The sequence below is a fragment of the Clinocottus analis genome, unplaced genomic scaffold (genome assembly GCF_023055335.1).
Source record: "Clinocottus analis isolate CAN_PGR_092001 unplaced genomic scaffold, fCliAna1.0.p SCAF_19, whole genome shotgun sequence".
Classification (NCBI taxonomy): Eukaryota; Metazoa; Chordata; class Actinopteri; order Perciformes; family Cottidae; genus Clinocottus; species Clinocottus analis.
The window spans coordinates 9,813,969-9,829,709 of NW_027175920.1; the positions used below are offsets into that span (position 1 = coordinate 9,813,969).

A 15,741-nucleotide genomic window follows, 5' to 3' on the forward strand; every position below is an offset into this window, starting at 1 on the left:
ATGTGATATGACATTTATTTGGGTTGGATTTATTACATAAGACAAAGAGAGGAAGTTAAATATAGACAGACCAAAAACATATGATTATTGCAAGGATTAATGGATGATGTATAATAGATTTTAGAACGACAGATTTAATCTCATTAAGATCTCATTAAAGTAATAAAGTCTGGAAAGATCTTCAAATTGATTGTTCTTATTCAAATGTAAGAATGAAAAGCAATCATGACGACGCCCCAGTTAACTCCCAGAATTTCAGTCCCAATATATATATATATATATATATATATATATATATATATATATATATATATATATATATATATATATATATATATCATCATCATTCCTTCAATGCTGGAATGTTGTGTGAAGATGCTTCATCACTCCAGATTTGATCAGTGAGACTGAAATGAGATTTTTCCGTTCACACATGCAGACATTTTGCACACGGTGGACCAGTGGTGATGCTACTGGGTTTTGGCCACCACAGCACTTCCACCATGGATTGCTATCGTCATAGCAACCAGGAATTAGCATCCTTGGATACCGCTGTCTCTCCATCATCAGCTGCTTTTCTTCCTCACCATTGTTCTTGTTTGAGCTCTCCCTCCCCCACTCTTCATCTCTCTCTTCCTTCTCGCTCTCATCCTTCTCTCTCTCTCTATCTGTCTCTCTCTCTCCCTCTCTTTCCCTCTCTTTCTCGGTCTGTCTCTCCACCTCCCTCCTCCTTAACTCTTGATTTCTATTTTCTGTGTCACCTAATAGGCACATGTTTATTCTCAGGACAACGGATGCTTCGTCTCTCAGTCTTCTGTCTTTCATGTTTTTCTCTTGCCTCTCGATGTTAAACGGATCAATTAGAAACAACGGAGATCCTCGCTGAGCTAATGTTAGCTGGCCTGTCCACTCACGCGTCCGCTCACTCCATCTTTCCAACGGTTGCTAATAGTACTCCCCATGGACATGACGGCGAGGACTGTTTGGATGTTACCAGAGCAACTGGCTATTCTATTTATAGCTATTAACAAAGTTAGATACCAGTGGTCGTGTGGGAGCTCGTAAATTAAGAATGAGCTGTGCACATGCGTACGTTCACAGTGATTCTGACAGTCTGGATTTAGACTTCCATGGATCCCGGTGTGTTGTCTCTGATGCAACGACACACTTTGACAAGCAGCGATAAAAACAAGATGATATAATATGCAAAACCTTTTAGATCTGTGGGAAATAATCTTATTTCTAGAACTTCTATAAAGAGCTTCTACCCTCCTTCTCTGGTTTGAACCTTAACCCTGCCTCAGTGGTCTGACAACTAAGGGGTTTTGCATTCATGTTCACAATCAGTACTTCATCCGTGTTTTCAATGCATCTCCCGTCTCTCTCTCACTGCTCTCTCTTTTATTGCAGTTGACCCGACAAATTCTGTGGAGGATACTGGGAGGAACCAATTCTTAAAATGCCCGTGGCAACATCCAGCTCTGAGTCCAGTAAGTGGCTTTGTCTCGCTATGATAAAGGCATCTCATGTGTGTGTGTGTGTGTGTGTGTGTGTGTGTGTGTGTTTCAGTGAGAAAGATATCGAGAGAGAGACGAGGGAGGAGATGTTGAATGGTTTGTGGTTATTCCAGCACTCGGGACATGTATCTCATCTCCAGAGTTCTAATGTGACTTAATGAGCAGGCTAATGGAGCGCTAAACCTCCAGCCTTAGATCAGTCATGCCTCAGAGGATTTGCTTTACCCTTCCCAGCCCCTCTACACATGCACACATGCACGTCAAGTCTGCACTGGTGGCAAGTAGTACAAATGCACACAAGCACACGCACGGACATGCACAAAAATGTATTTCACTATATATGGATGGGGTTGAGTGATCTACATTCACCGTTTGAGTGTCTTCCATGGGTCATAAAGAAAAGAAAGATCCAATTTGAAGTAAATGTAAAGGCTGAAAAGCCTTTGACAGCCTTGACAGCACCGGCTGCAAAAAGTGCACCTTGTGTTGGTTGCACTGGATCCCAGACCTTCTAACCTGGTTAATGCAAAAATACATGTGACTATTCTCACAAAACCTTCAACAGAATTGCTAGAATTTAAGTAAAATGTGGTATCACATTGAAGGTATTCTTAGTTGGCATTGTATCAAAGTGACATATTAGATGTACTGTATACTTTGACACTGTGAAATGTAATTCTGCTGCGGTGCTACTTTTAAACTATCACATTAGTCTCTGAACTGGCACATAGCCATGCTTCTATGCATTTCCTCTTCACTCAGTGCTGAGGGCGCTTGATCCAGACACATAAAAGATTGAAAAGCCACAGCCAGATGTCTGGGAAATTAGGAGTCTCAGTATATTGGGTAACAGAAGACCAAATCTTAAACTTAAAGCTTTATAGTATTCTATCCTGCAGTTATACATCGCAGAAGTCAGCTGTTGGATAGAAGGGGAAAAGCAGTTCTGCTTTGAATAAAAATGTGTCTAGAGTTTCTTTCTTGAATTGGTCTGTCAGTTAGTTTTGATTTGTACACCAACTGAGGGCTGAGTCTGGATGACTGGCGTTTTTAGTAACACACAGTAAACTGTTTCTCCAAACCAATTCCTGTCTTTGTTTTCAAATTTCAAAACACATAATGGGAAAAGGGTGAGAGAAAGGTCAGTTTCGATTTTAAACAAGAAGATCTTTTTCAACTCCTGTCGGTAAAGGAACTCTTTATGAGCATATGAGCCTTTACTGACTTTGTCTGTAAGGCTGGCTGTGTTTGTACCCGTAATGGAAGGTTATCACTCATATACGTGTCCACTCCCCACGCACCAGCTCCTTGACCGATCCTCCTCCCTACGAGCCAGCCTTCTGCTGCTCTTTCCCCCAGTTAACCCCCACAGGGAAGCCTGGAGTGAAAATTGCCCTGCCTCCTTTCTCCCTCCTCCGAGAGAAAGCATCATACTTTCCTTCCTCTTTCTTCCCTAACCCTCCCTCACCCCCTGCCTTGCTCATGCACACAACCCTCTGTCGTCTCCATTCATTCATGTGGAGGAGAAGACGCTCAGCCAGGCATAGCTTATACACATTCACGTCAAGAGCAGGTGGAGAGGGAGGAAAGAGAAAGGAGCTGTTTTGCCAGAGAGAGAGGGAGAGACAGAGAGACAGAGAGACAGAGAGAGAGAGAGAGAGAGAGAGATAGAGAGAGAGAGAGAGAGAGAGAGAGATAGAGAGAGAGAGAGAGAGAGAGAGAGAGAGAGAGAGAGAGAGAGAGAGAGAGAGAGAGAGAGAGAGAGAGAGAGAGAGAGAGAGGGAGAGATCTCTTAGTCTGCCTCAGATACAGTATTGGGTGTGTTACTGTGAGTGTGTGCACTGTAGAGAGGTGTTGTTCACCATGGCTGGCAGCCTGTTTGGAAGGCTCTCCCTGGAGGAAGGGGACTCAGCCAACTCCCTGGAGGGCCTGGAAATCAAGCTGGGGGAAGAAGGTAAGAACACAGGTCCCTACCTGCTGGGTGAGGGAGGCAGGGTTAGTTAGACAGATGACTTCTATAGCTATATGTTGGATGTACTTGACAGAAAACTGTGAGGAAGCTAAGAAGGATGAATCGCAGTTAAAATGCAACGAGGCAATATGATTATGTACACATTGGCGGTCGAGGGCTATTTGGTGTTTTAAATTTGCATTGCACCTGCTCGTGTTGTGCTGGTTCAAACCTCTTGAGTGTGATGAAGATGAGCAGTGACGGAGTTGGACCCAGGGCAGCATGTGATGTACAGGAATCTGAGGCAGCAGATTACGAAGACTAGAAAGGAGTCAGCAACGTGCCGCGAAAACATCACCACATTTTCTTTTTTTTAATTTACACTAAGATGCCTTGAGGTAAACTGTGAGTAATACAGAGTGAGAGATGGAGGAATGCACTTTGAGATAAGTAAAGATAAAGCAAAAAGATAATAAGTAATTTTAAGAGGGGCAGCCTGTTTAAAAGCAAGCACATATTTGTTGTATTAGATGATAATGCACTGATAATGTTAGCTCACATAGTATGGAGTTGGAAGTACCATACATTCAGTTTATTATTGATGGACTTCATTAATACTGCATCGGGTTGCATACTACACAGTAACATGTTATGAGTCCATATCTATTTATGGTCTGTGTTGTGCATGCATCTATTGATGTGGTCATGTTGAATTAGTTAAGGTTAGAAGCATCATTACATCATTGCCTAGTCTATTACATGTCACACAGTATACCATGTTGCAAGATACCCTCAGCTCTGTAATGTAGCTTGACAAGACAGTGGTGACAGCCATAATGAATCACATTTTCTGTCAAAGCATTTGCATCCCGTCTGTCAGTTCAGAGTGCATGTGTTTGTGAGAGAGAGACACACACACACCGAGAGAAAAGATAAAGAGAGACCTCTAGTGCATTGTACATTCATGGAGAGTAGGTAGGGGGTCATTCATATGCAACAGTGTTCTGATCAGAGCGAGCACGCTTGAGAGTGTCAGACTCACAACCTTCAAATAACTCTGTGGCTCTCTCGCTTTCACCTACACGCACTCTCAAAATACACAGTTTCTCCTTCCAATTAACCCTCCCATTATCAGAGGAATATTCTGTGTGCCTACTGGACTAATGAAGCCGTGTTCAGACACAGATGATGGATCATTGAGTACAGTGTGTTGGTAGGATTAGGCTGTCAAAGATAATCGCTGGGTTTCAAGAGAATGGGACAATTTAATTCAGTTCCGGCTGAGGGTATAATGTGGTGACACTGGCAATTATTTCATCCGTATCACACCCTGGCGATCTCTGTTTTCATTATCTGCCGCGAGGAAAATAGCTACACAGACACACACACACACAAACACACACACACACACACACACACACACACACACACGTCAAAATGTTTCCTTCCTAACAGTCGATAAACTTGTTCTTGTTAGTTTCCCCCCAAAACTTCACATAAAATTATCCCTCAGCCAGACTCTCTTCTGGCCGAGGTGTAGTGGGAGCTGCTGTCCATTTGCAAAATGTCAACAAATATCACAAAGTCTTGTCTCCAGCGGTGACCTTCAGCCAGCTAATAAGGCGATCCAGCACGCACCCATATCACGCCAGCTAGAAACAAGCATCACCATGGATATGGGATGCCTTAAATGGCAGCTTTAAAGTTCCTGGTCCTGCTGATTGGCTACCCAAGAGAGAGGAGGTCAGGATTACAGTTTTTCCCCTGAACACATTGCCAAATGATAGAATTCCTGGTTTATTTTCAGTTTCCTGGATGAGTGAAAGGCCCTTAACGTTCACAGGATTTGAGATTTCAATTACTTTGGCTGCTTACACGCGGACTGTGAGGACTGTGTGGAAGTCATTTGATCATTCTTCCATAACTGAGTCAGAAAAATACCTTCATGTCAGTAATTTCATAAACTCAGAAAAAGGGCAGGCACTTTTAAAACATATTTAATAGGTATTTTGGTGAACAATCTCTCAATCAAACTTTTGCCGGTTGGGAGAGGAGTGAAAACATCTTTTCCATTGAGTAAAGCCTTCAGTGTCATTATGTGCTCTTCTGTCAATGAAGAAAGGCAGTTCTGATGTAACTGATCTCAATCTCCGCCATCGCTGTTTCGGACAAACAGTCCCCTCTTCGTGTTGTCTCTCACAACTCGGCTGCGCCCATAGCTGCCACAGCTGAAAGGTCCCTGCTATGGCTTGCATGACACAAACACATTACACATTATTTTAAGCCTTAATAGATGATGGATTTTTGTGTGATATGCAATCGTGTTATTACGAGAATCCAGCTGCTGCGCAAGGTAAAGTGTTCTGTATGCTCAGAGGAAAGTTTTTCAGACTTTAGTCTGCAAGAGCTTCACGGCAAGGATCAAGCACATACCAGGTCAAATCAATCATATATTACAGTCAGAAATTATGAATCGATAGGGTACGCACAGTGCAATCTACTCCAATCCAATGAAATTCTCCACCACAATCTTAAACATTCATCTTTCGCTACCTGAGGGACTGATAGTAATTATATTGTGCCGGAGAGCAGGGAGCAGACTTAAATCTAATCACAAGCTTAAAGTATTTAATAATGTCTGTCAGGGCCCGAGAGTATTTTATGACATAGATGTGACTTTTGTCATTTTGAAATAGTTTCAGTGTCATCCACACCATGCTCTTTTCTGTCATTTTAATGGTGTGACAGAGAAATACAACTGCAGTAACTTCCAAGTGTTTCCAGGAAACATGAGAATATCAATGAGTTTTTGAGGAGTCGGCTGCTTAGAAATCTGTTGGTGTTTTCACAGGACAAAGCAAGCGTTATTACTGCGGAGTCGCTCTGCACGCTAAAAAGTTTAAAATTGACCTTACCAATTGAAAATAACCTGATTGATGACGAGCAGGTCATCGCCTGGACTGACTTTCAATTTTCTTCTCCGTGTAATTCTGGCTGTACAATGAATTTTAATTCAATTTTTCCGGACTGAAGCACGTTTTGTAGTAGAAACACGATGATACATATTAGTTGCTTCACAATGCATTGTTCCTCGTGGTGCTTTGAGAAGCCTTCTAATTCAGGACCGCCAGAAAGACTTTTGTGACTAATTGTGATTGAAAGTCATAGAGAGACATGAAAGCGTGCAAAGTGCCTAAATTGCATTCACCCAATTTACTGTTTGAAACAGAAACAGACTTACTCACCACCATATTACCGCACCGCCTCGAGGATGAGCACACCGCAGCTGACCATAAACACCGGTAGTAGAGAAAGATAACATGAAAAGGCATTGAATGATTGCCGAACAGAGCACTGAGTGGTTTTCAATGATATTTGTAATACTGTGCATGTTGGGGAGGTTCATTGGTGGACTAAGCAGTACCATGTTCTCCAATCGGATGGTGGAGATGAAATATGAGGATAAGACACGTCATCCCTCACTTTCTGACATAACAATGTTCTGTTGTTTTTTTGTTCCCATGGGCATGTATATGCTCTGGCATTATCCCATGAATCTCTACATTTCTGTATGTATTGTCCAGTATTATGCTGCTCAAATTTTAAGCCACTATTTACAGCCATTTACGGCCATGTTTGAACGGGACAGTGGCGTACACCTGATGGAAACTGCGCTCAATACACATGATCCATGTCCGAGACCACGTTTCCAAGTAGAGTACGGTACGCAGTGTTCACACTAATCCAACAAACTGCACTTTGGGCTTAAGTGTACTCTGTTCTGGGCCTGGGTCCCTGATATGAAAGCACCCACAGTGTTTTATGCTTTTGTAAATTGCAAAGCATTGATATTAAAGTGGCTATATTTCAATATGTTGTATCAAATGACGACATGAACATAATGTGGCGATGATGACGTCGCTTGTAGTGACAAAACTCCAAAGAGTTATTAACCAAATCTTCAGCACCACAGCTTTGTAGTATGTTTCAGTTAATTTAGTTGTTTCGCCCACGATCTTGTTTTAATTCTGTCCCACCACTCTCACAATGTTGTTTTTGCAGCAACAGTAAGCTGTTTTCAGCAAAGAAGGTCTAAACACCCATCGACCACTATGCTGCTCGGCACCAAGCGGCAGACTAACAGAGTCCCTCTGGGGTTGGTGGAAACCAAACACACAGTACACCTCCTGTGCTCGTTTGTGGTTCTGCCCGTTACCTGTCCATATGTAATTGTAATTCCTTCCCTTCCCACGATGCATCTGGGTAGAGCCTTTACTGAATTTGCATTGAAAGAAAGTTTGTTTATCTCAATGACTTTCAGTGGACCAGACTGTTTTTATTGGCATAAAGTAGAAAGAGTCAGCTGCACGTCGTACTCCTCTGTGTTTACATCCCCATGAGGATTCAGCATGGAGAAACACGGCAACACAGCCGCATCTCCCACATCTTTCCCTCCACGTTCCAGCCTCCCTCTGCAGCCCTCTCCATCCTCTCTGTGTTTCCCTCACCTCCGCTCCATAGCAACAAGACAACCTTCACTAAGTGCTGGCTAAGAGGTTCATGTTCCCCCGCTGTGCTTGTCCACAAACAATAACAGCCCAGATTGTTTGGCTGCCTCCATGACATTGAGTTAATTGTAACTCAATGGAGCTCAAGTTGAGCTTAGATGAGACTTAGAGAGACAAAGGCACCTTTTGTTCAGGGTTCCTTGTATCTACATGTGCTCTGCTGTCACCATGGCAAGCAAGCTCTTATGATGCTAACCTTTTGTTGAGAGTTGATGCAAGAGGCCGCCACAGTGTGTAATTGTTATAAAGTAGCATTTTATATATGTTTTTAATGGTTTTCTCTGAAGCGTAAATAAGTTTTCTTCTCCAATACTATCCTATGTACCATCTCCATCTCTTGGGAACATTTTCCTCATGATTATTCATCTGCTCTGCGAGGACTGTTTATTTAGTTTACCCCTTAGATGCAATAGATGCTCTGTAGTGAAGTAACATTGAAACATTTCACTGGAAGAGCACATGTCATGCATGTAGCTGGTTCAATTTATCTGCACACCTGTGTCCCATTGTACTTTCATAAGCCCCCACCTGCTAAATGGAGTTCTCTAATGATATCAAGTTACAGTGTGTAGTATCAGGAATTTAGGTTCACTGGAGCGAAAAATGACTTACGCCTAAGCTCTCATCTGTAAAGACTCGAGGACGGAAGGAAATGAAATGTAATATTATTACGCAAATGTCAACATGCAATTTTTATGCTCGAATGAGACAGAGAAAAGATCAATTCTGTTAGTGATTTAAAAAAACTAAATGCAGTTTGGCTGTTCATTTTTATATGAAGTTTATGCAGGTTTATGCAAGAGAGGAAAGCTTTGACAGCAGCAGTATACGAGATGATATACTGCACCTGAATGCTAAGGAAAAAGTTCTTTTCAAAATAAAGTTCCTGTTTAACAAAAAAGTAAATATATACAGTATCTTAGTTTGACCTTCAGACCTCTTTCTGTCTGAACTTTTGACCTCTATGTTGCCTTTGAAGCTCGCCAGTGAAAGTAAGAGATACAACCTTATGTATCTATATAGAGAGAAGAAAGACAAAGAGACCAGAGAAGGAGGACAAGTTGGATTTTTAATGATCTCTATGAATAATAGAACGACCCCAGGCATACTCAGCACTAGAAGAATGGCTATTATTCTTCGGTTCCTTTAAAACCTTCTTGTGAGTCCTCTATAACGTTTAAGCAATGGCTCTATCACAGAATATGAAAAGCAAAGTCAACAACGTTGACGCACAGTAGAGAACTGGTCAATTTGATCATACTGTCTGATTGGGGCTCAAGTGAAATTGGAGAGGAGAACATGATCAGTGACATGTGAATGTATGAGACAGCATGTGCATGTGAGAGAAAATAATGTAACAATGAGAAAATAAAACAATCTCTTGAACTTTAGATTTTGAATGATCGCCCACCTCAACTAATGAGAACAACATATCAATCAATGCATTTAAGAAGAAAAAAACAAAACAATCTCCACAATATTCACACCTCTACTCGCAGCAGAGACAAACTAACATCGGGAAAAGTGACGATGTGGCAACAACGCCGGTTTACACGCCGGTGTAAAGTGTACAGCGGTGATTAAAGAGAATTATGTAGGACCCGTAAGCCGAGCCTGCTGGTCTGGTATTCTCTGCCAGGCGCAAATCTGGCAACTCTCCTGCTGGAGCAAAGCTGGCGTTTGAGGGGAAAATGGAAGAGAAGCAAGACTTTACTGCAGAAGACTTGTGTAATTATTTATTTCATTAACTTAATGTACTTCCTCTGGCTCTCTTGCCTTTCATAGCTTTCCGTCTTTTAATGTGAGTGAAAGTGAAGATGAGGACAGTTGTTTGTATGCTGTACATGGACACAGTGCATGTATATAAAATCTTTTTTCAAACTCAGAAGAAGACCAAAAATAGTTTTCTGCCCAATCCCAAAATATCTATTACCTCATCACTCTTCTTTTAAGCATCTTTACACAAAACAACTCACACTGTTCTGCTGAGCAATAGAAACATAAATCATGTGCCAGCTTCGTGACAGACCTGAGCTGCACACAGAAACAATGTTTTCACGATGACTGCCACTGAAACTCTCACTGTCCATATTGTCAACTATACAGCATCAATGAACACACTTTTTTGGGGGTTTCTCTTCATGTATTTTCACTCCTCGCTTTCTCATAGAAGATCAACTTGGAACATGGGTTTGGTCATAAGAAAGGACAATAATAAAGGGATTAGAGAACAACGTTTGAGTTGATAGGGTTTGAGTCCACAATGTAATTTTGTTTATTGTCAATACAGCAGCTGCAGGCCTCACATCAATGAAAGCACTGATAACAAATCATGGTTCTCTGGGCTCTAGAGACATATTCATGACTCCCACACATCTCGTTTTCACAAGACAAATGCTAATTCTTCCATTCAGTGATATTCGTTGAATCATTGGAAACTTAAATGACCGATATGGCGCGATGGAGGGCCAAGCCCAGCTTGAAATATCTCAAGTAAAAATAAGAGAATATCCCATCTGTTTCAGCTTTACTTTGTGATTAGCGCTAATAAGCAAATGCTAGCATTCTAACACGCTGACAGTGAGAAACATTAAACCCTTCAAACATCAATGTGGTCAATGTGAGCGTGGTGGTATTTACACGCGGCTCAGAGCACTGCTGTTCTGAAGAAAACCTCACAGAGCCACGAGCATGGCCACGGACTTGTTATTTATTGGCGTTTGTGCCATTTGTCACTTTAAATGTGTGAGTATCTGTATAAATTTACCTGGACCCGGCTCATTTTAAAAATATGCTAGCTTTCTAACTCGCTGCTATAACAGACATTCATTTTATTCTGGAGCTTTTTGAGGATTTATTACATTACACAACATATCATATCAGCTATCATGTTTTATGTTCTGCATACTGGGTATCCTAATTATACCTCATCATCTTGTCGGTTTCCCCTGCTAGGGTGCAACATGTTATAAGTGGGATACAAAACTAATTAACTTCCCTGTAATTGGACCATCTACCTCTCAAAGCCCTGTTATGCCCTTATTAAGACATGAGACCTATGAAATGGGTATGACAGGATTTGTAGTGGATCATCAATCTGTCTGCATTGTGGGAAAAAGGGTTGTATATTTAGCTTTGCAAACAAAGACCTCTGTGTTTTTTTGAGTAAATTACAGCAAACAAATGTTCCCTGTGAATACAAATGCCCACTCATGACAGTCATGTCCGCCGTGATTAATGCCTGCCGGTGCGTCATATTCCATGTCTGTGAAGACGCTTTGAAGCGAGACTGAACCTTCCTTGACAATTGTTGACATTAAATTGCACCTGCTGATTGATCGGTCGTCTTATTGATTGATGTCTGTGGTTTAGAAGTTTGATTTAACATCTTTGAAAAAGAGCTGCATATGCGTGCATGTTTTTCATTTATGGGCTTATCATCAATTGACTTTTACCATGCTATAGTCTTATCTGGCTTCTCAAACAAAGGGTTGTAATTTAGTCCAGGCATACAGACTGATATAGATGGAAACAAATCATATGCAAACTGGTTTATTATCTTAGCAACTTTGTTGTTGTTAAGTTGCTGTGTGTGTGTGTGTGTGTGTGTGTGTGTGTGTGTGTGTGTGTGTGAACGTGTGTGTGTGTGTGTGTGTGAACGTGTGCGTGGGAGGGAGGAAGTTGGGAGTGGTGGGAAAAAGATACTGTCGTTTCTGACAGACATAAGTGGGGGTGACTGACAGAGGTGAAATTGCTTGATAAAGGATGTGATGCAGCTCCCATCCGTCCTCCTTCCTCCTGCTTACTTTGCCTACACTCTTTTAACCACGTAGTGGGAACTACTGTGCTCTCTCTCTCTCTCTCTCTCTCTCTCTCTCTCTCTCTCTCTCTCTCTCTCTTTCTCTCTCTCTCTCTCTCTCTTTCTCTCTCTCTCTCTTTCTCTCTCTTTCTCTTTCTGTCTCTCTCTCTCTCTCCTTCTCTCCCTCTATTTCATTGGGGTGATCTAGTCAGTTTCCCGTGGGTGACTGTAGAATATATTTTTCTTTGTGTGTGTGTGTGTGTGTGTGTGTGTGTGTGTGTAGCCATGCATCAGACCCTGGACACCCTGAGTGACAGCACAAGCTCCACAACTGCCAATGACCTGGACCTCATCTTCCTCAAGGGCATCATGGAGAGCCCAGTGGTGAGACCAACTCTATACATTGTTAATGTGGAAATGTGTGTACGTGTATGTTCCATTCAGTGTTTCAGACATGCAGAGCTTTTAATGGGACCGTGTCCAGGGATGGACAGAAATAACTTTATATATAGAAATTACCTCCTAACAACACAGGCTAGTTATATTTAGTTGGGTTCCAATGTATCGGCTGCAAAATCAAGAATATTTTATGTATGCACATTTACAATTTAAATGCTTTTGGTTAAATAGCAATGCAGTTTAACATTTTGTCTAACTTGTGCCTCTTCCTGCATTTACGCTGACAAATCATGATGTTTTCACAGTTTTTACGGCATTATTACATTTAAATTTCTGCTTGCAATAATTACCCTCAAAAGACTTAATTAATCAAGGACAATGCATTACCATATTAATGGTCTTGCTTCATTGTTTTCTTGTTAGAGTTTTCTCAAAAGAAACTCAGTCATTTTGCACAAGCAGCAACATTCTGATGTAAATAGCCAAATAGCAACTCTCCTCTTTGCTGCTTCGTCCTGTCACTGACACCATCTTTACCTTCCTATACTGATTTACGAGGCTTTCAGTCATTTCATTACTTTTTTTGGCGGTTTAATGTTGTGAAACGGGAAGTTCGGATAGAAGCTGACATCAAAAAGGTTTTGATTTTGAAGTTCAAACACAAAGGGGATACAGAAGGCAAAAATATGTTTTTGCCAATTATTTGGGATATAATAATATTTAGCTGAACAACACAGAGAAGTCATCTGTCTTTTTAAGGCTGTTAGCATTTCTACTTTTGCCCAGCTGTCAGTCATTTTAACAAGGCAACGCAACGTTTCTATTGCCAATCAGAGCACCAGATTGAAATAGCAGTCAGCGAGCGGCACAGTTTCCCTTGACATGTTTGACAGGTTGACAAGTGCAGGGGGAGCGGCAGCCCCTGGGATCAATGCAGAATCCAGGAATGAATGGCAGCCATTAAGTTTTACACTTTTGTATTCATTCCAAAAACCTGTTTGAATGCTTTAGTTGAATAGCTTCATTTACTTAATAATAATGTAGAATTGAAAATGATTCACTTGCACCATCTCCATAATAATGTGGGTGAAATGTTTCTTTCAAAACTAAGAAAAGGTAAATGGGAGCACAGAATTAAATCAATGTGGCAACAATCTCTAGTTGTATGTCATCCTATATAGTGGCAGAGGAGAATATATCGAGCCAGCAGCACCTTGTAGTTCAATACAGTTACAAATACACACTGCTAAGGCACTTACATAACAGCTCTCAAGGAGGATCTAAAGGTTTGCCATCCTAGAAAATCGTTGATATACATATGTCTTGTTCTTATTTCAAATCAGTGTCGCATTTGCACTGATTTATCTTGGACCGTTGCCCAGCCATTGGATTAAAGCTTCGTCCTGCATGGGAGCAAATCAGTGAAGTTATTCCAAGAGCCCTCAGACAATCCCTCTGGCAATTGTCTTGTTGTTTTGGCTGGTCTCAAAAACTTTCCCACCAAAATAATATCAATAAACACAGTCAACAAAGACATAGTTTGACTTTATTTATAGGTTTTGCATTCAAATATATGACGATGAACAACACATTTATAGTACATTTATTTATAGTTAAACAAAGCTAGGCTGCAAAGTTGTTAAATGAGACAAAACTGTTGTTAAATGAGACAAAACAGAAATGTTTGCAATACGTAACACAAATGAATTATTCTCTTATAGATTTAGGAATACAAGCAGCTGTTTGTTTCAGGTCTCACCACCACAAATTGACTTTTGACAATTATGTTGGATTTCTTTTTATTTACACTGAAACACCACGAAAGTTCACTGTCTGCGTAGAAGCAGGTATTGAAATGAATTTACTTAGTTATCCTGATGAAACCAGTCGCCCGACTAAAGCGGTGAGGTTGTTATGGAGAACAGCTGTTTGAAGTGAATGGAGAAGAGTGAAAGAGCTTAGCAGTGGCAGAAAGTCTTTCTCTGAGGTCAATGCCATCATTAGTATGGATTGCCACATTATCTTTTAAACTTTACACAGTCAGTGTTAGCTGAGGTGGTGGCTGTTTGTGGCCACGAGGCCTCTCGGACCAGGGAGATGAATTGGTCTGCTGGGCTACATCTCAGAGACTCAGACCAGAGCCAGAGGTAAAACATTGGGCAGTCTCATTCAGTAGTTCAGAGGCATTTCTGTTCAGGAAATTTGGTGATGGACCATCCACAGAGAGGAGTAGGGAGCGCTGCATTAAAATCTGCTGAAAGCAGAGCCTGTTTGCTCCCTTCTACCTTGATGTCTTTCTTTTTTTGTCTTAATAGCACAACACTGGTATTTCTACTAGATGTCTGTGAGGGTTCTCAGAGACATTGCATTGATGAGCATTACCATGAAAGCATCTGCTGATGCAAGCTATGAGTAAAGACGCCTCGCTCAAGGATGTGAAAATGATTTCCAAGATGACCCCATGGTGGATCTATAACTGCTTTTAACAAGCTATCACTTGTGCTGAGGGTGTAAAGCACATGATAACAGGGGGACAGAACAAGGGTCCGTGCTTGTGTGCAAGTGGCACGCCGACTTCAGTGAATTGTGCTGATTGCCCCACACTCACAGCAGAATGCTGCAATCAGCCCAACCTGCAATTCTATAATGAATCTAAAGGATGATTCGGACAACAATGAACAGATAGTGACAACAGGGGCTATCATCAAGCAAGAGGGCTTCCACAGTGCTCGACTATTATCAGCTATGACTGTGGCATGTAACGCTTGGCTTTATATCTGACGGAGCAATCAGGACTATTGAGACCTTTAGGACAGATGAATAAACTATGTTTAGACATTTAATTATGTACATACCTTATGTTATTTTAACCTAACTTCTAAGCCATCATATTTCCCCTGTTCAGGCTGTAAATGACACTCTGTTGTCTTTGTTAAATAGTGCCAATGCAGCCTCTAAAACATTTAACTCTGCTTTTATACAAACCAGTTTGTGCAAAACAATTGAGTTATTATGTGGTCAAATCTAAACTATTCCAAATGTACGGAAACAGACTATGCAAAAAAGCTTGTCTTCACATGCTGCAGTGCACCTTATCTAACGTAGCACTCAGCACTTACCATGGAGTAACAGTCTGCTTTAAAAGGAAATCATAATGCACTGGATGCTAAATGCTGAATGACATCGCAGTCGAAGGCAGAGTGAGAAACAGTCTATTAACTTTCCATTATTCAAAGTTGAATTTGTAATAACGACTATGGCCATAAGTAAATGACAAGATAATGGCACATCATGCTAAGACTAGAAGTACAAAAGAGTCCTACAGTTGGGAACCTGACTCTGATGTCAGTTGCACAGCCATAACATTATTTAACATCAGTCATCAGAAGCCAACTGGTCATACCAGACCAAGCAAGGGCGGAGTATTGATTCAGCACTGATGTGTTTATCGCTAATTTATTCAAGCTTGCATATCCAAGATGATGAATGTTAAACGTCTTCCTTTAA

At 41.2% G+C, this 15,741-nt stretch overlaps 1 protein-coding gene across 2 annotated transcripts in view; it reads left to right on the forward strand.

Moving 5' to 3' along the window:
- mpp2b (MAGUK p55 scaffold protein 2b) overlaps nt 1-15,741 on the forward strand; it is a 33,357-nt gene that overhangs the window by 7,099 nt on the left and 10,517 nt on the right. The window contains exons 2-3 of one of the 2 annotated variants that reach the window (XM_068583559.1): nt 1,411-1,490; nt 12,119-12,219. In XM_068583559.1, the coding sequence (XP_068439660.1) occupies nt 1,460-1,490; nt 12,119-12,219 (132 nt within the window). In that variant the 5' untranslated portion in view covers nt 1,411-1,459. Of the gene's footprint in view, nt 1-1,410; nt 1,491-3,255; nt 3,472-12,118; nt 12,220-15,741 lie in introns of those variants that run through there. The other variant, XM_068583560.1, reaches the window with a different exon arrangement.